General features: G+C 41.1%; 1 protein-coding gene and 1 non-coding gene across 8 annotated transcripts; both read left to right on the top strand.

The window, feature by feature from the left end:
- KATNA1 (katanin catalytic subunit A1) lies at positions 1,154 to 22,590 on the top strand. 7 transcript variants are annotated; one of them, XM_021392284.1, is made up of 12 exons: positions 1,154 to 1,378; positions 5,029 to 5,058; positions 6,113 to 6,287; positions 6,971 to 7,128; positions 9,869 to 10,052; positions 11,207 to 11,328; positions 12,582 to 12,687; positions 13,020 to 13,178; positions 14,315 to 14,441; positions 16,011 to 16,145; positions 16,433 to 16,559; positions 22,258 to 22,590. In XM_021392284.1, the coding sequence occupies exons 3-12, from the start codon at positions 6,117 to 6,119 to the stop codon at positions 22,454 to 22,456; spliced, it is 1,488 nt and encodes a 495-aa protein (XP_021247959.1). In that variant the 5' UTR covers positions 1,154 to 1,378; positions 5,029 to 5,058; positions 6,113 to 6,116; the 3' UTR covers positions 22,457 to 22,590. The 7 variants fall into 7 exon arrangements, with proteins under 7 accessions (XP_021247959.1, XP_021247960.1, XP_021247955.1 ...); XM_021392282.1 differs by lacking the exon at positions 1,154 to 1,378 and adding an exon at positions 1,440 to 1,630; XM_021392283.1 differs by lacking the exon at positions 1,154 to 1,378 and adding an exon at positions 1,442 to 1,542.
- TRNAG-GCC lies at positions 1,196 to 1,266 on the top strand. Its single transcript has one exon. It is a non-coding gene; the product is annotated as a tRNA-Gly (tRNA).

Below are 25,174 nucleotides of genomic sequence, written 5' to 3'. Positions count from 1 at the left end.
TGCATCTTCTACACCATCTTTGACAGTTGGAATCCTGGACTGTCCTCCTGTGCGCAGGATGCCAGGTTTCCTGTTCCTCAGTCCACACCACATAGCTGAGGAACGCAGTGAACTTTGCTTGCCCCGCTGACTCAGCTGTGAGTGCAGCAGGCCCCGATCGGGGTGCTGTGAGCAGGGGGTTGCCCTGACACACTACTACACTTGCTGCAAAGTTACTGCAAGAGCAAGAGAATTCTAGAACGTGGGGACAGTATAACGGTCAGCTTCTGGTAATCAATTACATTCTTTCAGAGTTAAGAAACTGGTTCTATTCTTGGAAGCAGTTTTTGTAGCATAACACCTGCTGGGGTAGTGAAAAGTACAAGAATCTTTACAGTAACTGAAAACCAAATTTCTGTTTTGGTTAATCAGATACGAAATGTACACAGTAGTTGTCCAAAGGGAGTTATTTGTTCTGTTGTTTTCCTTCACTTTTCTCTCCCCCGCGTCCCCCCCCTACTGCAACAGCTTTACTCATTAATAAAACAAATGTTTGTAACCTGTTCTCCAAAGCATATATTTTGAGGTTCAAGAGCTGAATTCATTGGTGCTCTTTCCCTGCCTTCTGCTGCCTCTTTCATCAAGATAATTAAAATGTTGCTTATTTATGCATAAAATTGTATCATGGGGCTATTCCTTCTCTGAAGAGATGCACCCTATCTCAGCTTTTGTGTTACCTGTTTCTTTCACAGAACTTCACCTTTATGACTGGAGGTTGTCACAAAGCAATAAATGCTTCTCCCTGTGGAAGGAATGCTCTTCTCTAGGCAGTTAACAAATAAACTGAGTCATAAGTCAGCAAAATCAAATAAAAAATGGGATTGTGTGCCCTTAGCTAAAAGAACTTAGAGGGGGGCAGCTGGGCCAGAGGTTGCAAATTGCGTGTACTGGGCGGGGGGGAACATGTTAAAAATAAATTAATATCCGCTCTGTGTTTGAGCACTGAAGGACAGGACTCCACGTTATTTAGGATTAGCAGCACTGGGGGCGAGGGCCGCGAAACGCGTCGTATGAAGTCCTGTCAGCTGCGGTCCTCAACCACCGGCGCGAGCTTTCAAACGGCTGCGGCGGAGCGTGGCCGTTTGAAAGGTTACATAGGCCCAGTCCGACCGCCCAATATTCAACTGAGGTAGCGCGACGTGCAGTAAACAACTCAGCATTGGTGGTTCAGTGGTAGAATTCTCGCCTGCCACGCGGGAGGCCCGGGTTCGATTCCCGGCCAATGCAGTTAATGTTTTCTGTTTTCTCCATTCTTTTTTTCTTTCAATCCACCGCAAACTCCTCTCAGCCAGCAGTAACGCTGAAACAAGCACGTTCTTTGGGCGCCAACGCGATACCGGTGAGCAACACCGCCTGGAAGTGACGCAGCGGATTTGCCTTCAAACCGGTGGCGGCGGCAGGAGGGGGGCGGAGCGGGGCGGGGTTACCGGGACGGAGGAGAGGAGGAAGGCGGAGGAACGAGCGGCGGCGCTGGGAACTGCTGCCGAGTTCTGGGCCGAGCGGGTAAGACCCGCAGCAGCCGCTCCGCCGCGGGGCGACCCCTTCCTCCGCTAGCGGCCGTCGCGCCCGGCCGCGGGGCCGCCTCCCCGAGGTGAGGGCTGCCCCGCCCGGCACCTGCCGCCGCGTGGCCAGGGCCGCACGCAGGGCCGGACGGCTCGGGCTGGGGTTGGCGCTCGGGGCAGAGCCTTGATGCTGCCCCTGGCGGGCCGTGGCGGGGGACGTCTAGTCTGGCGGGGCCCTGCCCCGCCTGCCCGGAGACTCGGCCGGCGCTGGGATGCGCCCGTGCCCTCCGGCCTGAGGACCGGCGGAGAAAGCGATCGAGCGCGGTCGTTGCTGTCGCGACATGTGCGAGCACCCCGGAGCGCTCGTTGCTCCCCGTTGTTGTTGTAACTTGGGCGGCAGAGGGGCGCTGCGTGTCCCGCGGGGCTCCCGGCCGGGGCTGCCCCAGGAGCTGGGTTTCGCTTTGTGCTCCCTTCTCCCCACCTCCTGCCCTTTTTTTCGCCTGTGTTTTAGGTGTCCGTTTTGCAGCGAGCCCTTCCCTTCCAGCCTTGCTGGGAAGTTCGGTGTTGTGGTTCTGGTTGTCTCAGAGTGCCAGTCCCGTGAGACGGGAGAAAGTATTGTAATTGTTTCAAAGTCTTCTTAAAAGCTCAGTATTGAAAACACGGCGTCGTCTGTGTACAGCTCATGTACACAATGAGTTTTTGTATAGACTGAGTGTGCTTATAGCTGTGGTTGCTGATGATTGTCTTTCACTACCATTAATAACGCAGTGTGTGAGAAGCAGTGTCGGTAAGCCTAGCGAGCGTCGTGTTTCTAAAGCAATCAGCAGGACCACTTGTTGATACCAAGTGTTGCTCACGGTGTGTGTTTTGGAGTGCAATAGTAGATCTGGAAGGGATCTCAGAGTTACACGACCCAATCATGGGACTCCGTGTTAAGAGCAAATTGGTTCCTGAGAGCTCTTACTGCTGGTTTCCCCTCCCTGCGTTTGTGGAGGGAACTTTCTGAGTCTCATGTGGCTGTCTCAGTGTCAGTGCCAGCCTAGCAGACTGCAGTAACAGGAGCATGCGCTCTGCCAGAACCCCGGCGCTGGTGTAAGCCACTTGTGGAGGTCTGACCAAAGGATTCTGCGGGAATACTGTCCTTGTGTGGCTCGTGCTGTTCTGGGTCAGCAGAGGGTTGGGGGTCCCATGGTGGCGGGCAGACCTTGCCTTTGTGTTTCGCTCTTGACAGCTCAGTATCTTGGTCTTTGTTCCCTCTTTGTACGTGTACGGGGCATTTCTTTGTGAAACATTGTTGAGATTATGTTCAGCTCCCTAAATCCTAGTGTACGGATGTGAAGAACTTTCCGTACTGCTGGTACAAGTTATTGCTGGAAATGTGGTACATCCCCAGTGTTTTCTGATGACGATCGAGCTACTATCTTTAATATAAAATACAAAAATAAGTTTCAAAGTGTCGTTCTCAAAAGCTGTAATGCCTTGAACCTTTGTTAGATTCCTCCCATGCTACCTTTGTCAGTTTCATACCCTAGGAGTATTTCAGGTGCTTAGAGCAGATGATAAAGTGTATGAATATATTTTGTTTCTGGAGGTGGGTTAAGGTGTGACAAGTTTCGTTTGTGTCAGTCTGTGGGAACCAGGAACATTCACAGGTAGTGCAGAGGGGGAGAATGGTGTGCGTACACACGTAGAATTAAGCTACAAGTCAGAGTTCTTACATTGTTTGCATTGTGCCCTGTTTGCTGTGAGCTTTACAAGTCCATTGCTCCTCCAGTGGCTGCTGGAACGTAGATAATTTTGCAGGGGGTGATTCACAGGAAGGTTGTAGCCGATAAGTGCGTTCCTGCTGCTCTGACATCCGGCTATGTGACAGCACCAGGTATTTGTAAACACCTTACAAATTAAGTTGTTACAAATTAGATTAGTTTTTTTTAGTGATTTCCTGAATTTCTTCATGTCTGGCTTAGCTCTGGGTTTGTGTGTGCTCGCACCTCTCTCACGTGAGTCTTCTGTGCTACTCTGAGCTGCTACAGGCTGCTTCATGCAGCAAACCTTAATCAGCTTTCAGATTAGTGCTCTGACTCCGTCTCCTGCCTGTCCTGGAGCTGCTTCAGCATCTGCAGCTACATCAAGCTGTGGGCTTGCATTAGTGGACCCGCTCTGGCGCTGCCATCTGCAAGCCACAGTGGCACGTCCAGACATGGGCTGAGCCAGCAGCTGTCCTGCACAGGAGGCACGTCTCTGGGAGCTGCTCCAAGCTCTGCTCATCTCGTGAGTCAACATGAACCAACACATGTATTGTTTTGTTACGTTTTGTGTCTCATCTCATATTTTAGCACAATTGCTGTTCTGCTTAGATCTCTCTGCAGTATTCAGTGTGTTTCTTTTTTTTTTTTTTCTCAGTTGTGTGCTGCTTCTTGTGGTGTTTGAAAGTCTGGTTTGGCTCTAGTAACTTGTTGTTACTTGATTTTTAGAATGTTTATTAGCATCTTGCTCAACTTGTGATTTCAGAGGTGTTAGTCATGGGTTTGAATTCTCAGGACAGGCAAACAGGTGTATCTGGTAGGATGAGCACGGGTGGAAAAGCTTGCTCCTAAATATAGCAGTAAGACTTCAGTAACATCTGCATGATGATCCAGGCAGTAGTTGACAAATATCTTCAGGCTCCTTCTCCTGAGATTAAAAAAAAACAACAAAATTCCCAAGTCAAGCTGTGTCTCCAGAGCTTAATTACACAGACACATGGCAGTCTTTGTAGTTACTGGTCACATGAACCATACTAGTTTGCAAATGTGGCTGTGGCTGGCTCAGCAAGTCTCTGGGCAGAGTGAGCTGTGTGGTGCAGGCTCTGGTAGCAAGCTTCCAGACCCAGCCCTGCAGGTGCCATCCCTCCTGCGTGGCCCTGCACGTGGGTGCACGTGGGCTAGTGGGGCCCTCTCTGACTCCACTGCTGCCAAATTTTGTTGTTTGGGCTGAAACTTTTCTCAGCAGCTGGCTGCTACAAGGGGAACCAGGCAGGAAGAGAAAGGAAGGAAAAAGCTGTGTTGGCTCAAGAATGGATCGGTTATGTATCCATGCGTAAAGATACTTGGGAAGGGAAAAGAAAAAGGAGGAGCAGAAGCCTTAAAATGTTTGATTTGTACTTTGCAGCTCCTTCTTACAGAGGGGACGTCACATTTTAGCTGTGGGTTATCTGGTGTGCAGTGTGACCTTTGAAATCTCTGGTAATGTGTCCAAATTTGACCATGACCTGTTCTTGAAATGTGTTTGGTCTTAAGTCGTTTTATTGTGCGTGTGAATTTAGTGCCTCTTACATTCTTTAAATAGTTGATCTGTATCAAGTATGCTTCATCCCAGGGCTTAGCAGTAATTGCTTGTCTGCAATTGCTCCTTACTGGTACTGGGTAAAGGTACTGCAATGAGAACAAGACAACTCACACTGGCTTGTTTATTTGCTTATTTTGATGTTTTCTGTGCTTGGTTCTAGGAAATTTGGAGGAGAGCAGGTCAGTTCTTGGTGAGTAAGCAACAGGAAGAATAGAGATGATGCAAGTGTCTTAGAGAGGTGTAGAATGGGATGTATAAATGATGTGTAAAACAGAGGAGGACTGCTCTACGAACAAAGCCTGAATTGCGAAGGATGAGTCTAAGTCTACTTACTACTGTATTTTCTTGATGTTCCATTCTAGTCTGGCTATTGCTGTACTTGTGTTAATAGTTGTAGTGCTAATCTAATCTAAAAGTGCAGGTTGTGCTCATCTACAAGGTAAGAGGTCACGTTCCATAGTATTTGCTGACGGAAAAAAACACTTGTGGGAATATTAGCGTGGTTTGAACAAGATGTTAAATGAAATGGAATGCCACACACTAAGCGATTCTGGCTTTTCCTTTCCTTAGCAGCCTCAAAGTTTTTCAAGAGTCTCTTTTTAAGGGTGAAAATGAAGGTGATGGAAGGGGGAAGCTGAGCATGGAATGTGGAGCCTTGATTCAAAGAGTCATTAAATAAAACCAAATAACTGTAAAATTTAAAAGAAAAAAAGGAGGGCACGGGGAGAAATGGTATTTTCCACTATGTGTGCATATATCATACTGACAAACCTGTGTACGTGGAACGATAAGGCAAAAATATTAGCAGAACCTAATGCATCTGGAGGAAAGGTTTGAGGTTTTTGTTCATTTGTTTGTTTTAACTAGAATGGTTATAGTATGGAGGATGTTGTAGCACTAACAATAAGATACCAAATTGTCTCACAGCAGTGCAAAGAGGGAAGGAGAGTCTGCAGTTCTGGCTTGTGAAGATGCATTAAATCTGCATGTTTTGCATATACTTTTCAACAGAGTCTATCTTGCGTGAAATGAGAAGTTCCACTTCTTTCAATAGAGAAACAATTATCTTTCTGTATGGACGACATGCATTCTAGAACCCTTTTATTAACAAAGTATTTCCTGCTTCTATATTTAGATATGCTTGTTAGGGTAACAATAATGTAAAAGTAGTTGCAAAAAATTGTTTTCCTCCTGGGTTGTGGGATATTTTTTTCTTTAATATAAGTGTTGGCTGTCTTTTTCAGCTTCATGTTGAATATGAGCCTTGTTATGATCAGCGAGAATGTAAAGCTGGCCCGTGAATATGCCTTACTGGGAAACTATGACTCTGCAATGGTCTACTATCAGGGAGTTCTTGACCAGATGAATAAATACCTCTACTCTGTCAGAGATGCATATTTGCAACAGAAATGGCAACAGGTAAATAATCCTTTTTTGGGACATTCAGAGGGTAAAGCATTAAACTAGCAAAAATCACTTTGTTGATGGTGAACAGAAGTATAAAAATATTGATATCGTTCTCTGATAAACTGCACTATTATAATGTATATGTATTTGAGGCTTCGTTATGCTCAGACACTGACAGAATAGTCTTTGAAACACATCCCTGGGGAGCCAATGCACTGTCTGCTTTGTCAGCTTCTTGCTGATCTGCACCCCTGTTGTGCTGAAGTGTTTTTTTTTTCCAGCTAGTGCTATTCTCAGCAATCATATTTCTCATTGTTTCAGTAGTGTGACTTACAGATCCTTAATAGAAACTGAGTTGTGGCTACCATGTCAATTTATCCTTATCACAAGATGTTAATTCTTCATTGACATTCAGTATGTAAAGTTGCATTCTCTTTTCGTGTGTAATATTTATTAAACAAAATTTGTCAAGAGTCTCTTTAGTATTGAACTCAGAATATTTTCCTTAATCCGTAAATGTGCTGGGAAAAGCAGAAGAACATTTTGAATATCTTGTCTTAGCGATGTAGGATCAGGTAGCTTATGAAACCTTGTGGAATCCATCCAGGCATTACATAGTCTTAAGCAGAAGATTACTACAAACTTACTTCCACTGTGCTTATTTTCCTTTTTTTTTTTTTTTTTCTATTTATCAGGTTTGGCAGGAGATAAGTGTGGAAGCTAAGCATGTGAAAGATATAATGAAAACACTAGAGAGTTTTAAATTAGACAGTACTCCATTGAAAGCTTCACAACAAGAATTACCAGCTCATGATGCAGAAGTCTGGTCTTTGCCAGTACCTGCTGAACGAAGGTAAGAAGAAACTCCAAGACCTGTATTAACACTTATCAGGGCAAAGTGTGCTTTGACTTCAGCCTGCTCCTGTGAAGATTTTGTTCCGTGGTTTATATAACTTATATAAAGCCCCAGCTGTGTGGTTTTTGTTAAACAAAACAAAAACCCAAACCAATACAATGTCTCTTGTTTGCTTGTTCTGTTTAGTTTTGCCTGAGGCTAGCTTTCTGTACTAGTTAACTGGAGTTTCTAACGAGTGGTATTGATAGCATGAAGGACAGAACAGGAATGCGTGCAAGACAGGCCTGGAACTGTGTGTTTTGACGGAAAGTAACTGTTGGACCAACTTCGCTGTATCATCAAACTGTTCTTTGAGGCTCTGAGCTTACAGGCCGTTTCTCACAGATTTATTTTAAGCCTACTCTCTGGAGGAAACGGATCTTTTGTTCACATTGTTTCTGTTCATCTCATTTAATAACTTTGGAACACCTCTAGACAATTTCATTCAAGCCTTTTAGAAGATTAGAGTCTGGGAGGCAGAACTTCTAGTGTTTTAAAACTTCTTAGAAAAGACACAAATTCATATTTCTAAAAAAGAAAAGACTTGATAGGCAGAACTCTTTCTGTCCCATTTATCTTGCCAGCTGGTTAAGTGTTGGGTTGTTGTAATTTGAAAAAACCACAGTGAAAACTGGTCGTGTTGTGCTGGAATAATTTCTGTAAATTTCTATACTGAGATAGCAGATCACACAAATTTTGATGGAATTGAGGTGTTGGAACAGGTTATTCCTTTATTTTGAGCTTTGTAATGGAATTCAAAGGCAGCTAAATATTCATAAACACAAGCATAGGTTGGTAGATACTCCATTTGGAGAGTGAAAAGACTTTAATGCTTATCATCTTATCATTAGCATATTCTTGATCCTTAATCTGCATTTCACCCTGAAGTGATTGTATGGTTTTGACAAACTTCTTCCTGTTAAATTCAACTTTTATGAAGGTAATCAACGTGATTAATTTTGAATGAAATGTCAGAACACATCTTCTGATTTGGATAAATGCTTTCCAAATCACTCTTCCATTTTCTGTTCTACAGAAATATCCCCAAACTTAAACTTGGCTGGTAACTTATTAATGCTGGAATTTTAGGAAGGCCCATGGAAAAAGTGTATCTGTGAATGTACTGGATTTAGGAAAGAACCTGGATTTAGAAATGAAGTCCATTATGATACTGGTTTATTTGTATGTATGTGCTTATGAAAGTTTGAATCTTGGAGCAGTCTAATTTCAAACAGGAGATCTCACACATATCAGGCCCTAACACCTGCTAGAAGGACAGCACAGCATGGCTCAGTCAATCTGGGAGATTTCTTGAGTGCACTGATGATGACTTGCTGGCACAGGTAGTTAAGGAGTCAACAAGAAAGACTGCTTTGGACATAGGCAAATAATCCTTGGGAAGATGGTAGGGAAAGTCCTTCCGGAAGACGTTTCCAAACACATGAAGGACAAGCAGGTGATCAGGAGTTGTCATCATAGATTTACAAAGAAGAAATGATACTTGACAAACCCCATTACCTTCTGCAATGAGATGAGTAACTTGGTGGATAATGGCTGAGTGGTAGATGCCATTTACTTCAATTTTAGTAGCCTTTGATGCTGTATCCACAGCATCATCATAGGCTGACAGAGTATGAGTTAAATAAGTGAACTCTTCTCAGTAGTACCTAGTCGATGACAGGACATAAAGCAACACACACAAATAAAAATGCACAAAATTCTCCCAGAACATAACAAAATGCTCTTTTACTTTGGCAACAGACACAGATTCCCCAGAGAGGTTGTAGTCTCCATCGTTAGAGAGGATCAAAATCTGACTGGGCACAGCCCTCACCAACCTGCTGTGGCTAACTCTGGTTGGACAAGGAGATTGGACTAGGTGATTTCAAGAGGCCTGATCCAACCAAAATTATTGTGTTTCCTTGAATTATAACAGGAATATCCAAACTGTACTGACTTTCCTCTTTCATAAGCTGCAGGTTCTGAGAAGAGTACTTTGAGAGAGAGATAAGGACAGAATAGTGTGCATTTTTTCCTTCAGGAATCTTGATAAGAGATCTTGATTGGTGTTCAGAAAAGCTTTTTATGTTATTTTGTGTCTGTTTCTCTGCATTTCTCTTTAAAGCAAAAATGATACATCTCTGAAATCAAAATATGATACCTGTTTGTAACATTGTAAGTTGGCTTCTCTTTTTAGACCTAAGCTGTTCCGACAATAGAATGATGGACAGTGATAAGAGCGATGGGATTATTTTCTTTTTTCTTTTCCTTTTCCCCCTTGAGTATGTGAAAATAATGCTGTCATCCCCAAGAAAAAATTGTGTTTATGTGGATAGGAAAGTGAAAACAATTGTTATAAGAATAAAATATATTGTTTTTCTTTATATTTTTCTGTGCTCCATAATGGCAGGATTACTTTTGTTTGTGAAATATGAAAAGAACTTGCTTTAAGCATATAATGAGCTTTGAGCTTATGGCAAAGGGAAAGTGAATTTTTAGTGACTATGTGGAAACGTTTGTCTTGTTTCTGGCCAACATAGTTCTGTATGGTGACTTGTAACATTGTTGGTACCTTTAATTGCAGTGAGTGAAATATATTAATATACACAGATTCTTATCTTGAGCAAAATGATGTAATTCTTTAGCACTCACTGGTGACTTTACACTGAGGCTTTTTGCATTTATTACAACTAATTAGACCTTCGCCAGGACCCAGAAAACGTCAGTCTGTTCAATGCAGTGATTGCAGAGGTCACAATAATCGTATAAGTGCAGCTGTTAGAGGTCCTCACCGTCCATCTTCTCGAAATCCAAGTGATAAAGGAAAGGCAGTCCGCGGCCGGGAAAAAAAGGATCAGCAAAATAAAGGAAAAGAGGAGAAGGTAAGTTTGTGGATAGCTTCTTGGTGTTTAGAAACTTGGTGTCGTCTTTTCCTGAGTATTTTATGAAGTCAGATGCTTATGAACTGTTTCTTTTGTTCATGTCAGCGTGCCAGTTTTAATCTCACCTTCAAAAGTATCTTTCCTTTAGGGACAGCCTTGCTAACTGAAAGGTGCAAAATAGATTAAATCAAACAAACAAAAACCTAGTAATAAACCCATCTAGAGGAAGTGATCTGCAAATTGTGGGCTTTTTACTGCAATTTGGAGATAATTGTTTAAGATTATATCACTGAATTACTGAAACCGTTCTTGGTGGAGCTTGTTCAAATGCAGTGTCTTTGGGAGTTTTTATTGCTTGTCTGTATTTTAGGCTGAAATTGACATGCCTGTTGAAAAGCATTTCAAAATTTATTTAACAAGGCAGAATTTTGCTTATTTTATGTTGAGATCCATTACTAGCTCCACACTCTTCTCAGTGTGAAGCAAACAAATCTGACGTATTTTCCTGAAGGAGAAGGATCCAGGATCTATTCTTCTTACTCTGATTGCATGAGTTTTCACTTATGGTCCAATTTCCATGAGTTTAGCTGATGATCAGAGTAAGAAGACATCTTACTGTTGCTAAATACGTTCTTTTTCAGAATCTGAATAAATCAACTACTCATATACTAGAGTTTCTCTTAGTTCCAACCACCTTTTGTAGTGACATATGAAAGCAGTATAAACTACCAGGGTGGGCACGCTTGTCTCTGAAGTTCCCTAATTTTAGTTAGTAGTTGTATCATATTCTCTGAATGATGATTCTCACTCATGAAGAAAATATACATGCTGAGGTAGGATGTTGTGGGATTTTCTTCGTTTTGTTTCTATTTTTTTTTCCTGTTCTGTCAGTGCTTGCTGTTGAATGTATAACCTACTGAAGCAAAGAAACTGCATCAGTGCGGTGTGTTGGCTTTGGGGAGAAGGAAGTTGAACTAGGGTAGTTCAGAAGTGTGGGTAAACCAAATAAATAGTACAGTGCAACAGTGGTAAGGACACCTCATCTTCTGTGCTGTCTTAGTTCACCTCTGAAAAACTCATGGACTTGGTTATTCTACTAATGGATTTTTATAACATTTATTATGTATTTACACTGCTGTATTCCTCCTATGTAGAACAAATCCACATCTGAAATTTCAGAGTCTGAACCAAAGAAATTTGATAGTACTGGATATGATAAAGATTTAGTAGAAGCTTTGGAAAGAGATATAATTTCTCAAAATCCCAACATTCGATGGTAAGTTTGAATACTGCTGCCAGATCTTAATTGTTTATTTTTCCCCTTTATGATATGATAAGAATTAAGTACTTAGCTTATTCTTACATATAAAAAGTACATACAAGCTTTCCTTACTCATTAAACAGTCAGCAAAGCCTCTTGGGTAGCTGAATATTTCTAGAACTTTTTTCTCACCCATACAAAGCTTCTCAATCTCAGTTCTAAGAGTCCTGAAACCAATGTAGGAGATAATATTTTGCAGTGTAAAAGATTCTGTTGTCTGCCGGTGCCTCTTTGTTTTAAAAAACCTGTTTTGCTACCCAGGGGCGTACCAAGAAAGAAAATCAATTTACAAAGAAGTTATGTCAATATAGGAACCCTTTGAGGTCTCGTTGGATGTGATGTGACTGCCAGTATAAAAATATAACCACGTGTCAACGCCTTTACATAAATGTGTTAAATATTAAACCTTATACAAAGGTTGTTTTGTGTTCCAAATGTTTCCAAGCTTAGCTGATTTTGTGGGGATTAATGAGCAAAAATCTGGCAAATAAAGTAGGCTTAAAAAAAACCTGAACACTCCCACAAACCTTAAGAACTTTGTGTGCATAGGACAACTGACATGTCTTTCAGTTCAGTATGTGAATATATCATACAATTTGTATACCGAATTTTAAAGTACAACTTCAGATTTGAAACTAATTTTCCACCTGGGTGTGTTTTGTAACTAAAATGTTACTTGGGCTTATGCTGATGAGTGGAATGTCCTTAGAGTTATCCTCAAGAAAAAAAGGCTGGCCTGTAAGATTTTTAAGAATTAATACACTTGTAACTTTGAAAAAGAATTCAACATTTTTGTTAATCTCTGTTTACTAGCCTTTAGTAGCTGGTTTTCTTATTGATAGAAGATGCTATTCAAGTTTCAGGATCAGCCGACCTGTCAGCAAAAGAGGAAAGCATAATTTGACTTGCATAAGTTTACCCAAATTGCCTTATTCTGCTTATTCTTTCTGTGAATAAAAGTAGTCATGTTTTAGTGAAATAGTGAATGTCTGTTTTTTGTTTTTGCAACCAGCTGGAGTCTGTCAGCTGGTTCTTGGCAGTAGTCAGCATTTTGCCACTAGAACTTCATTAAATCATTATACTTGTATAATGATTCTTCCGTAATTCAGGCAAATAACAATGAGTTCAGTTGCGTATTGATGTGAGCTGTGGACTGATTCTTTTGCAGCCTGTCTGAATCAGTGAAACAACTGTCTCTTTCTTGTCAGGGATGACATTGCTGATTTAGTAGAAGCTAAAAAACTGCTCAAGGAAGCTGTAGTTTTACCGATGTGGATGCCGGAGTTTTTTAAGGGAATTAGAAGACCATGGAAGGTATGAAAAAATCTGATCCTGTGATCATAAGTAGGATTCTGGGATTGGATCTTGGAGCAACAAGAAATTACAGGTGTCTTACAGTTTATATAAATTCTTTCCACTTTTTAATAATAAAACTTATGGCAAATAGTACTAACAAAATAATGGTGTCAGATAATTACTTTTTTCAGCTGTTTTGTTGCGAGTAAGCAATAATAATTACTTATCTTTGAGCAACTTTTAAACCGAAAGCTTAAATCTAGCATTCCTATTATTGTACTACTAATCAAATTGTGAAATTTTCTGTTTTGATTCTTGTCCTAACTGTGGTTCTTTTTTTATTTTAATAGGGTGTGCTGATGGTTGGTCCTCCTGGTACTGGAAAGACCCTTCTGGCAAAAGCTGTAGCAACTGAATGCAAGACTACTTTTTTCAATGTTTCTTCTTCCACACTTACCTCAAAATACAGGGGAGAATCTGAGAAACTTGTTCGTTTGCTCTTTGAAATGGTGATTGAAGTTTCTTAAAATAAATAGTGAAATGATGAAGCAGAATTACTTCTGGAATAGTAAAACCTTGGCAAGTTTTAGAATTTATAGCATATGTAAAAAAAAAAACAAAAAAAAAAACAGCTCTTCAAGCTTCAGACTCTTTAGAACCTTCTGATTTAGCTGTGTTCATTGAAGATCTAGTTATTAGCGAATAGCTTCTTAACTGGAAAAAATGGATCACTTTATTTTCAGTGTTAACTTGTTATGGTAGAGGGTAGCTACCTATGAGCTGATGAGAGCTGTAGGACAAACTTGAAGGTAAATCTGGAAATTGAATATAATTGCTTTCTGGATGGGAACCCTACTTAGGCTATGCATGTTTTGTTGTGGGTTTTTTGTTGTTGTACTTCAAAATAAGCAAGCTTTCAAACTGTACCAAGTATGTAGTTGGCTTCAGAGCTTGTAACACTTGAAAACAGCTCGGAACACATAGTATTTTTTGTGTGTTACCAGGCTTGCATGCAGTGTTAACCAGAGTGCCCAGTACTGAAAGGGGCAGCAGAGCTGCAATTACAGTAGTCAGGAAGGAGACGACTTTTGCAATGTAGTGTGACCATATTAAATAAGTTAATATAATGACCATCAGTCAGAAATGAGTGTACACAAGGGAGTATATTGTAACCGCTGTAAGACAATGACTTTACTATCAGAAACCCTTGTTTAACTTCTTTCATTCTCAGAAAGATGAAGGTTATTTTGTAGTTGACGTGTCTCTTGAACAGATACCATGTCATAGTGTTTTAGGACTAATGGTATTGCCTAACTTTATCCAAGCTCATATTCAAGCCCTCCATGAGGTCTTTCACAAAATTAGAAATTCTGTTCCTACTGTGTGAGAATTTAACCTTTTAAAATGTTTGTTTTAGCCCTAGCAATTATGATTGCCAAAATCCATTCTGTTCAAATGTCATTAATGGATACGCAGCTTACTGATTGTGTGCGGTGGTCAGAGGCAGAAGGTTGGGCATTGTTTGATACTTAGGAGCTTATTCATTGGGGTAAATGTTTCATTACTCTGCTCTGACTGTGCTGCTATTTCTTAAATGTGAGTAGACTGCCATTTCAGTTTCTCCTTTATCTTTTGTGTCCTTTAGGCTCGATTTTATGCCCCGACAACCATATTTATTGATGAGATAGACTCTATCTGTAGTCGTCGGGGAACTTCAGAGGAGCATGAGGCTAGCCGACGTGTGAAAGCAGAACTGCTAGTTCAGATGGATGGTAAATAACCTAATCTCTCCAAAGTTCTGGGCTGGAGGAAACTTGAGGGAGGAAAAATAAATAAATCCAAACTTCTTTCTTCAGAAGCAATTTCTTTGAAAGGCTTACATAAAATTGGAGTAAAAACATACCAATACGCTATTCCAACTGCCAGTATGGAAGAAAAAAAAAAATAACCTATTATGTAACTGTCTTTCGTCATCTGAGCAAGGACGTCAGATATTATTAACGCACAATAAAAAAATTCAGTGGAGAATGCAAGATTCTGAGGCTGTAGAAGGAAGAAAATACCTTTCTCGTATAAAAACGTAGCAGCCAGGATGGCATTTGAGTTGTTATCTAGAATATTATCTGCTTTTTACTTGGTTTTAGAGAAGTGGTTCAAAATAATTGTCACTTATTTCAATTTAAACTTCAACAAAGACAAACATTACACTTAACTTCGAATTTTCTTTTTTTTTTCCCTTCCTAAAGCTAAAAATGTAGAAAATTGTTTTGTAGAAAGAATTTGGAGAATTGTCATCTTAAAACACTGCTTTCATTACAGTTATTTGCTTAATATGTAGCAGGTCAACAAAACTTAAAAGTAGATTGCTGCAGTGTTGGAAGCATCCTTCTTATGCTCTTTTGTCAGGAAGGGAGAAGGAGCAAATGGAAAGTGTTATCATATGTAGTAATTTGTGTTAGAATTCCACAAGTCAGGAAACTTGTATATTCTGTCTTTCTGATGCTGATGCCCTCTTATGTCTGAGTTTAACTAGCAGCAGAGCTGTGATACTGTTCTCATAATTCAAGCATATAAGCTAATTTTATTATTTAGAATTACTTGAAGTTCTTTTACCTGAAAGTTCATAAATGTTGTTATATATGCAAATTTTCAGGCATACTAGGTACCGTGGCTATTCCATAGCACAGTCCTGTATTATAAGTTAAAATAGTAACCCCAGAGCCTAGCAAGTTTAATGAAATAAAACTTCTTAATTTAGCAGCAGTTTCATAGTGCTTTGGAGATTGAAGTGATTTCTCTGTCTCTAAGAAATTGTGATTTAGTTCAACAAATTTGAATGTTCACTTCAGCAGCAGTTTGGAAGAATCCACCCAAGTATGTGGAATATTTGGCCTGAATTCAGAAGTGAATAAGCTTTTGTTGGAGATAAATTCTGCTTTAGCTTGGCTGTTAATGAATAGTGTTGAGGTGGGGTGATTCTGGTGCTTCGTTGGTTTGTTTTCATTGCTGGTCCCCTTCTCCCTGCAGCTGTTACATGACACTGGTGTGAAAGCTCCAAATGCTGTAATGGGAAATGGGAATAACTGCTGTAGAAGTGTTCTAGATGTGGTAGAGAGGAACTTCCTAACCCTGTACAGCCTAAGTCATTGCTGCTAACTAAACCGAGTCTCTATTTTTACTTACAGTGTGACAGATAGGAACCTGAATTTTATTGCACTACATTCTTTCTGTTGCACTTGGTCTGCTGCTTTAATATTATAGAATTGTGGATATTCTCTTCTCTATGTATCAAACTTAATATAAGCGTATGTACATTTAAATTCTCCTTTTCTCCAATGCAGGTGTTGGAGGGGCCACTGAAAATGATGATCCTTCTAAAATGGTCATGGTACTTGCAGCTACTAATTTTCCTTGGGATATTGATGAAGCCCTGAGGAGGAGACTAGAAAAGAGAATTTACATTCCTTTACCATCAGGTATAAAGATTTGAGGAGAGGAGGGGCTGAAAAGACTGAAATCAAAGCTGTGTCGATATTTCTTTTGTTTTGATTGTCTTATTGTTTATTTAAACAAACAAACTTGTTGATACATATATGCAAATTTATTTATGAGTTCAGAATTGAGTTAAATCTAAACATTGAATATTGCTACTTTTATAGCGAGTACAGTATCCTTCGGTCATCCTTCCTCCTTAGCTCTCTTCAGTTTACTATTTGTATTCAGAAAACAGATTGTACAGCCTTGATTTCTGTTCTTTGATTAGCAAAAGGTAGAGAGGAACTCCTAAGAATTAATCTGCGGGAGCTGGAACTGGCTGATGATGTTGACCTTGCAAATATAGCTGAGAAAATGGAGGGTTATTCAGGTGCAGACATTACCAACGTATGCAGGTACGTTAACATTGAATCATTTGTGTAATCAATGCTAAAAACTCTGAGAAAGCAGTTTTTAAAGTAACAAAACTAATTTACTCTAAGTTGTTGGATAAGAACAGGTTGTAACTTGTCTTCTAAGTACAGCTAAAAGGTGAAATGCTACATTAATCTTCACTTATATTTGGTATTTTCATAAGATAATGATGAAGAGCAGTTGCAACATAGTATGATTTAGGTAAAACTCTACATTCCTTTATGTATGCAAAATTCCATGTGTGGGGAATATCTACAGGATGGTAGACTTCAACCCCGCAGAGTTGCAGTCATTCCACTGAGGTCATAAAAATGAATGTTCTCTTGAAGATGTAGCAGATAACAGAAGCTGAGACCAGAGTTACTGAAGTAAAAATATAGCATGTCCTTTGCTCGCGATAAAGAATGCAATATACCATATTGTGAGACAGCACAAGAGCCACGTACCTGGCACATTGGCTTTAGTGATAAAGCTGACCTAAGAAATCTTCTACCTCCTCCATCTTCACCTCTGCTCAGTAAAGAACCACAGACTGGCTGAGGTTGACAGGGACCTCTGGGTCCATCTGGTCCAACCCCTGTTCAAGCACATACACACAGAGCAGGGTGCCCAGGCCCATGTCCTGGTGGCTTCTGAAAATCTCCAAAGACGAGACCCCCCCACCCAGTCTCTCTTGGCAGCCTGTGCCAGTGCCCCTTCATTCTCACAGCACAGTAATGCTGCCTAGTGTTCAGAAAGAATCTCTTGTGTTCCAGTGTATGCCCATTGTCTCTTGTCTTATCACTGGGAACTGCTGAGAAGAGCCTTGGTCTACGGCTCTGTCTTCATTGCACCTTCTGAGAGAGATGGCTGATGTGGTTGCTGAGCTGCTCTCCATCATATTTGAAAAATCATGGCTGTTGGGTGAAATCCCCGGTGACTGGAGAAAGGGAAACATCACTCCCATTCTTAAGAAAGGGAGAAAGGTTGTCCTGGGTAACTACAGGCTGGTGAGCCTCATCCCTGTGCCTGTGAAGATCATGGAGCAGATCCTCCTGGTTACCATGTTAAGGTACACAGGAGACAAAGAGGTGATCTGAGACAGCCAGCATGGCTTCACCAAGGGCAGATCTTGCCTGACCAATCTGGTGGCCTTCTATGATGGAGTGATGGCATCGGTGGACGGGGGAAGGGCAACGGATGTCATCTGCCTGGACTTCTGCAAAGCCTTTGACACGGTCCCTCACCACATCCTTCTCTCTAAAGTGGAGAGGTGTGGATTTGAGAGATGGACTGTTCGAGGGATTAAGAACTGGTTGGCTGGTCGCAGCCAAAGGGTTGTGAGAAATGGTTCTATGTCAGGGTGGATGCCGGTCATGAGTGGTGTCCCCCAAGGCTCAGTCTTGGGACCGGTGCTCTTCAGCATCTTTATCAATGACGTAGATGATGGAATCGAGTGCACCCTCAGCAAGTTTGCAGATGACACCAAGCTGAGTTGTGCAGTCGATACATTGGAAGGAAGGGAAGCCATCCAGAGGGACCTGGACAGGCTGGAGAACCTAATGAGGTTCAACAAGGCCAAATGCAACGTGCTGTACTTGGGCCAGGGCAATCCCAGGTGTTTATACAAACTGGGGGAAGAACTCCTTGAGAGCAGCCCTGCGGAGAAGGACTTGAGGGTCCTGGTGGATGAGAAGCTGGACATGAGCCAGCAGGGTGCACTGGCAGCCCAGAAGGCCAACTATGTTCTGGGCTGCATTAAAAGAGGAGTGGCCAGCAGGGAGAGGGAGGTGATTGTTCCCCTTTACTCAGCTCTTGTGAGGCCTCATCTGGAGTGCTGCATCTAGGCCTGGGGCCCCCAGCACAAGAAAGACTCAGAGCTCTTGGAACAGGTCCAGAGAAGGGCCACCAAGATGATTAGAGGGCTGGAGCACCTCTCCTATGAAGAAAGGTTGAGGGAACTGGGCTTCTTTGGCTTGCGGAAGAGAAGGCTCCAGGGAGACCTCATTGTGGCCTTCCCATACTTGAAGGGAGCATACAAACAGGAGGGCGAACAACTGTTTACATGGGTTGATAGTGGTGGGACAAGGGGGAATGGTTTTAAACTTAGACATAGGAGATTTAGGTTAGATATTAGGAGGAAGTTTTTCACACACAGGGTGGTGACGCACTGGAACAGGTTGCCCGAAGATGTTGTGGATGCCCCATCCCTGGAGGCATTCAAGGCCAGGCTGGATGTGGCTCTGGGCAGCCTGGTCTAGCGCTTGGCGACCCTGCACTTAGCAGGGGGGTTGAAACTAGGTGATCTTTGAGGTTCTTTTCAACTCAGACCATTCTATGATTCTGTGATTCCCTTCAGGTATTTCATAGAATCCTTAGAGTTGGAAGGGACCTTTAAAGGTCATCTAGTCTAGTTCCCCTGCAATGGACACAGACATGCACAGTTAGATCAGGTTGCTCAGAGCCTGATCCAGACTGGCCTAGAACGTCTCCAGGGACAGGGCATCCGCCACATCTCTGGGCAACCAGTTCCAGTGCCTCACCGCCCTCACCGTAAAAGACTTTTTTCTTATATCTAACCTAAATCTACCCTCTTTAAGCTTGAAACCGTTTCCCCTTGTTCTGTATGTTTTCTGTATGTTAAGATTCCCTCTAAGCATTCTATTATTCCAAGCTGCACAGGCCTGGCTCTCTCAGCCTCTCCTTAAAGGAGAGATGCTCCAGGCCCTTCATCATCTTGATGGCCATCTGCTGTACTCTCCTCACTGTGTCCATGTTTCTCCTGCGCTGAGGAGCCCAGAACTGGGCACAGCACTCCAGGTTTGGCCTCACCAATGCTGAGAATAGGGGAAGGGTCACCTCTCTTGACCTGCTGACAGTACTTTGCCTAGTGCAACCAAGAATACAGTTAGCATTCTTATCGTTTAAATACCTTCTAAGCCTTCCGCCAGTTATCCCTTTCCCCTTAATGCAGAGGTGGCAAACTATGGAACCAGCAGCAAGCAACAAAGAACTGAAACTTCTCTAGATGCTTTTGTCATCTAATAAGCACCTGTATAACTATGCTTTCAGGCTTTGAAGGTAGCACTAAAGAGTGGCAGTGAAAGCCTGCACCTCCAGTTGTGCGCTAACACAGCTGTTATGGTGCTGTACTTTGAGCAGAGTAAGAGAACTACGTGTTCCAGGTTAAAAACATCTCATCACTCTCCTGAAAATCAGATCCACTTCTTGATTCCTAATACAGCTCTGCAAGTGTTTGTCAGTGCAAATGAGAGGGCAGTATATCATGCTGCAGGGATCTGTGTGGCCTGTAGGCAAAAGTGACACCAAAGGCTCTCTCAGGGGGGTTACTGAAGAGTTTGGAGGCTTGGTATTATTTCCAGAACAAACCTTGCGCAGTGTCTGGGAAAAGAATGCATTAGGTGCTCTGAGTCAGTATGGTATGGATTTGATTCACTTGTGGATTTAAGAGTTGAATTTGTGGTGATGTTCTGCTGGGTTTTGGCATTGGTTGTGCTTCAAAAGGAGTTTGTGCTAATAGGCTTGTGTTACACAAAAACCTCTGTTTAGCCTGCTACTTTGAGTGGTTTAGCTTCAGTTTGCTTTTTCTTTTGCCTGTTTGCTTTTCCAGATACAGTGTTTGTTGTTTGTAATTCATACTGCACTGGACATTAGTAGACTTGTTCAAAATCATTACAGTAATTGTGACTTTTAATTATACAGTTGCTTTTTAGTTTTAAAGTTCATTTAGACCAATAGTGCAGGAAAACAAATACAGAGACATCCAGGTCTTTCATTTGTGGCGATCTCCTTAGAATGAGGTGACAGCAACTAGAAATCCAGAGAAGCTGGAGTCAGGATGTTTGTGATTTGAAATTAATAAAGAAGTACTCAAATTAGTCTGTATATTTATACTTTGTTGTTGGTATCAGGGAATAAGGATTTTTAGGCATGACTGCTTTGTTTACATTGAGACAAAAGACATACGGCTGATTTAACAGTGCTTTTATATTGTTCGGACATACAGTATACAAACACAGGTAAAGTTCAAACTTCTGGAATGTAAGTCCTCGCTAGTGACTTAAGCCAAACGTAGGAAGAAGTGACCAAAAACTCTGGCCTGCTCAAATTGTACTCCTGTCTTAAAGAACTTGAAGCAAAATCCAGTGTTTGCTGAGCCAGAGTGAAATGTAGTCAGAGCTATCAGGGCAGTTCCTAACAGTTCGCATAGAGCCATGAGAAATGAAGATGGAACTTGATTTAAAAAACAAAAACAAAAACAACCATATTCAGGAAAGGTAAAATTGCATCTAAATTGTGTATTAGGTGTCAGTGGGAACTGAGTTGGAACCGTTTTGTTGTGCAAAGTGAAGCTTGAAAGGTGTTTGGAACGGAACAGACTCCCACTGCATATTCTGGTGGGTGGCTTCTTATTTTTTGAGGATAACTTTTATGCTTCTCCAACCACTAAGAGTGTGTTCGAGAAAGTGCTAAGAATTGGAGCTGGAATGATGGTAAGAAAAATGACTTTATGGGAGAAAGTAGTGGCGACTGCACTGGAGGTAAATCAGATGCATGACATACTCCCCCCCCCCCCCCCTTCTCCTTTGCAGATTGTGTAATGCTGGCTTGTAGTTCATAAATGATGACATAACAGCAAAGCATGGTGACATTTAACTAAGATGGTATTTAACAAGGCAGCTCTTTGTTGTTGCTGCTGCTCTAAAGTCCTAGTTATTGTATTATTCATGAACTTGGTAAATAATTCTTAGCAATTAGAATGAGGAAGCCTGTCAGTTATGGTTTCCTTTAGGGGTTGGAAACTGAAACAGAAAACGCTGTAACCATCTTAATAAATCCTTCTAAAATGCCCTGTAAAACTTTTTTCCTCCTGGATCCTGACCTACTACTATGACATGATACTATTGTGATACCACCTGAGTTACCCTTCCTTCTTTTTTTTTTTACTGCTGGACAAAATTAACAGTGTTTTATTTTTAAAATAAGCTTTATAACAAGGAATTAGCAAGAACTGTAGTATTTCAGCATTATTCATTTATGAAAGCATTCAGCTCATCATCTGCTACTTGTATTAGTGTTGGAAATTCACATGCAGTCAGTGCAGTACAAAAACGATGCACTTGATGCTTATTGAGGCCAGAAGTTAGAGGAGCCAAAGACTGAACAGACTTTGTAGATTAATGTTTTGTTTTGAAAGTATAGGCTGGAGTCAGATATCGTAGACCTCTCTTTCTTTGAAACAGACCTATTTGCAGCAGGAAACATTCAGAACTGTCCAGCTGTCTCTTCTACACATGAGAGTAGTGAACCAATCTTTCACTCATCCCTGTTAAAAAATGCTGTATGCAGCAGCTGCATCATAGGCATGCAGTGGCCTTAGGTAAATCAGTTAATCTTAACCTCTCCTGCGCAGCCTGTGTATTTAGTATAACAGGTATTGGGAGATTCAGTGATAAATCAGTGTTTGAAAAATACAGATGGCATGGTATTGCAGGCTGTCCAGGTATTAAGAGAGCTTCCTATAAAAGTTTAAAATTATTTATACGTTTTTTTGAATGCAACAGCTTAAGTGGAATGTTTGAGCAAGCAAACTCATTGTCCTTTACTGGATGTCCTTTTCTCATTGTCCTTTTCTTTCTTCTTTTCTTTCTTTTTTCTCCCTCTTCCTGTTCCTAATAGAGATGCATCGTTGATGGCTATGAGAAGGCGTATTGAAGGCTTAACACCAGAAGAAATAAGAAATCTTTCTCGAGATGAAATGCACATGCCAACAACGATGGAAGACTTTGAAATAGCTTTAAAGAAGGTTTCTAAATCTGTATCTGCTGCGGACATTGAGAAATACGAGAAATGGATAGTTGAATTTGGATCGTGCTGAGTTGTCTTATCATGAAGCCATCTTATGTCTTAAAACAGCTTCAGAAGTAGTGTGTCAGTGCACTGCGTGCTCTTTTTAACTTTTGTAATTTAAGAGCAACAGATACCTAAATAAATATTTTTTTAAAATGCAAATTCTCTCTAGCTTTCTTTGAACTTGCTCGAAAGTTACCTGTTTTTTCTCAAATGTGAAAGCTATTGATGGGATCTGCTTTGATCTTCAAGGTTTTAAAATGTGGGTCAAATTTAATGCCAGAACTTGTGCAGCAGAGTACTCTTGGCAAAACAAACAAACTAAAAAACAAACAGCTATCTTGAAAACAGGCAAACAAAAGAGAACAACCAAGAACCTGAACCCACTAAATGAGTGAGGGGTGCTGAAAACTAGAAAATGGGATAAACAAACACAGTTCTGTGGACGGTTTATGAATAGAGAATTAAATTATTTCTAAGTTATTAATACAGAACCTGTACAAGGATTGAGATTTAAAACAGAAGCCCTTAATGCTACTAGTCCTTAATTTGGCTATTAAGTAAATATTAAAATACACCCAGTCAGTGTAAACTGTGCGCAGCCAGCAGTGGTGTGGTCGTATGTGTAGTCTCCTTATAAGTCTGAGGGAAAATGAAAGCTTTCTTGGTGTTATTTCTGAAATGTTTTCCTTCCTTCACTGGATGGTACTGTGAGCTTCAAAACTGGTGCATTGACTAAATGTTTGTTCTGGTAGTGCTGTTCTGATATCTTTGTACTCCGCTGACTTCTGCTTCTAACCTTGGTTTTACAATTTTAAAACTTGAATCTCTTTTTGAGAGAGTTCTCTTTTTGCAGTAGTTCCCAAGTGGACTGTAGAAACAGATCTATGAGACTGGTTCTACTGTGACCATTTAGGATATAAGTTTAGATTTTGTTGATCATAGTAGCATAATCGTCGTGATCGTAGTACTATTGTTACTGTCCATCTCCTTTAAAATATCTCTTATATTGGAAATGCTTCTTCCTCCCAGCTCATCTCAGAGCAGATGGCTGGAGTTCTGCTTGCAGCTGAACTTCATTCTATCCCATGATTCCAATATGTCTAGGCTCATTTCAGCTAGTAGATGTGCATCGTACAAAGCCAGCTGTGGAACTCCTGCTAATGCCTCCTCACATGCTGCAGGGCAGATGAAAGGGCGTGTGATAATGAAAGCTGGCGGTCTGAGTGGAGGGCAAATGAGTCCCAAGTACACAATCCTATAAATGCCATTATCATGAACATCTTTTTAATATACTTAATTCATCCCTATGTCATGAGTGACAGACATTTTTTTTTTTTTTCAAAGGCTATTTGAGCAGTGTCAGCAATCAGATGTGGTAGTAAGACACTGAGATGCAGATCTTGCTGACAGTTTCTGAATCCCATGGTGGACATGGTGTGATGAACCCGAAAATGAAGAAGTTCAGGTAAGAATTTAGACAAAGCTGCAGTGTTTCGAAGTAGGTTCTCTTGATACTTATTCCTGTTCGTATGTGAGAATGAAGATACAGCTGTCAGTCCTGTTACAGGAGGAGATTTCTTCTTGGAAATCAGTTCACTGCAAGCAAACCAAACTATTCAGCCTCATCTGAGTGAAAAAGGGAAAGTTTTAAGCTTTAATCCTTGGAAGCCGTCCAGTACAGGGCCACTTAGACTGAAGGTGTGATATATTTTGAGAACTTTTAAAGTAAACTTTGTTTAAAAAGCAGCTTAGTTTTTATAGCGCCATCAGTGCTTTTCACTCTAAATTAACAAAATGAACACCTCTGTAATATATGGTGCATGGGAAAAAGTAATAGATGCTGAATTCATAGCTCAGAAGTTCATTTTGTTTTGGAAGGCAGAATGTGATGCCTGCCCCTATCCAGTGAAGTTCTTGGATGGAGAAAAGGGACAACTCATGCTCAGCTCAACATGTTCAAAGATAGAGATGCATTCAGGGGCTGAGGAAACAGAACAGCTGCAGTGAGAGCCACAGGAAAGGGATGTGCCTTTCCTAGTCCTACAGGGTGATGTATCTTTATTTTTTTTTTCTTTCAGATTGCACCTGTATCCTTCTCAACTTGTGTATGGAAAATGAGACCTGCTGCAACTGGCATGCAGGATAGTTTGCCTTCCCTAACTTGTTAGCTGTGGCAAGGAGTCTTTATAACTGTTTTACAGAATGGTTCAGATTTGTCCCAGCTTAACTTGGCCCTCCTCTGAAAGGTTTGAGATTTATTGAATCAGGAAAACTATGCACGTGCTGAAGCAGAAATCCACTGCTAAAAGTTTTTCAGACTCGATAGCTCAGTAGCACAGCAACATTGTCTGGTAACTGCTGTGTTTTTGTTCAAGTTCTATACTATTTTTCCCACTACTGCCATCAATTTAAAGAAGTATTTCTTGTGCTTTGTAACTTTGCAGACCACAATATGGAAATAAGAGGATTATTTGGCATGGGGAAGTAGGCCAATATGTGAAGCAGTACCAATGCTTTCAGGCTCAACCACTCTTTTATTTATGCTGCAGCTGTTTAGCACAGAGTTAAACGTTCTTGTTGCGGTGCAGGTGTTTGGTTTATAGTTTCATAAGTAGGGATGCAATGAGCACATACTAACAGCTGCTCAATTTCCATCTGCATTGCAATTCATACCATGCTTGTGCAGTAAGGCAATACTCTTGTATGTTGTCTGCCCCCTCCCCCATTTTTTCTTCGTTACATT

Source organism: Numida meleagris, chromosome 3 (genome assembly GCF_002078875.1).
Source record: "Numida meleagris isolate 19003 breed g44 Domestic line chromosome 3, NumMel1.0, whole genome shotgun sequence".
Taxonomy (NCBI): domain Eukaryota; kingdom Metazoa; phylum Chordata; class Aves; order Galliformes; family Numididae; genus Numida; species Numida meleagris.
The sequence above is the reverse complement of the archived record's forward strand: the minus strand, read 5'-3'. Positions and strand labels throughout refer to the sequence as shown.

Bases quoted from the DNA above. Each gene is read 5' to 3' on its own strand.
- KATNA1 (XM_021392285.1), top strand. From the start codon at position 6,117: ATGTTGAATATGAGCCTTGTTATGATCAGCGAGAATGTAAAGCTGGCC. The intron at 7,129-9,868 runs GTAAGAAGAAAC...ACAACTAATTAG, and splicing joins CCAGTACCTGCTGAACGAAG to ACCTTCGCCAGGACCCAGAA. The intron at 12,688-13,019 runs GTATGAAAAAAT...TTATTTTAATAG, and splicing joins GAATTAGAAGACCATGGAAG to GGTGTGCTGATGGTTGGTCC.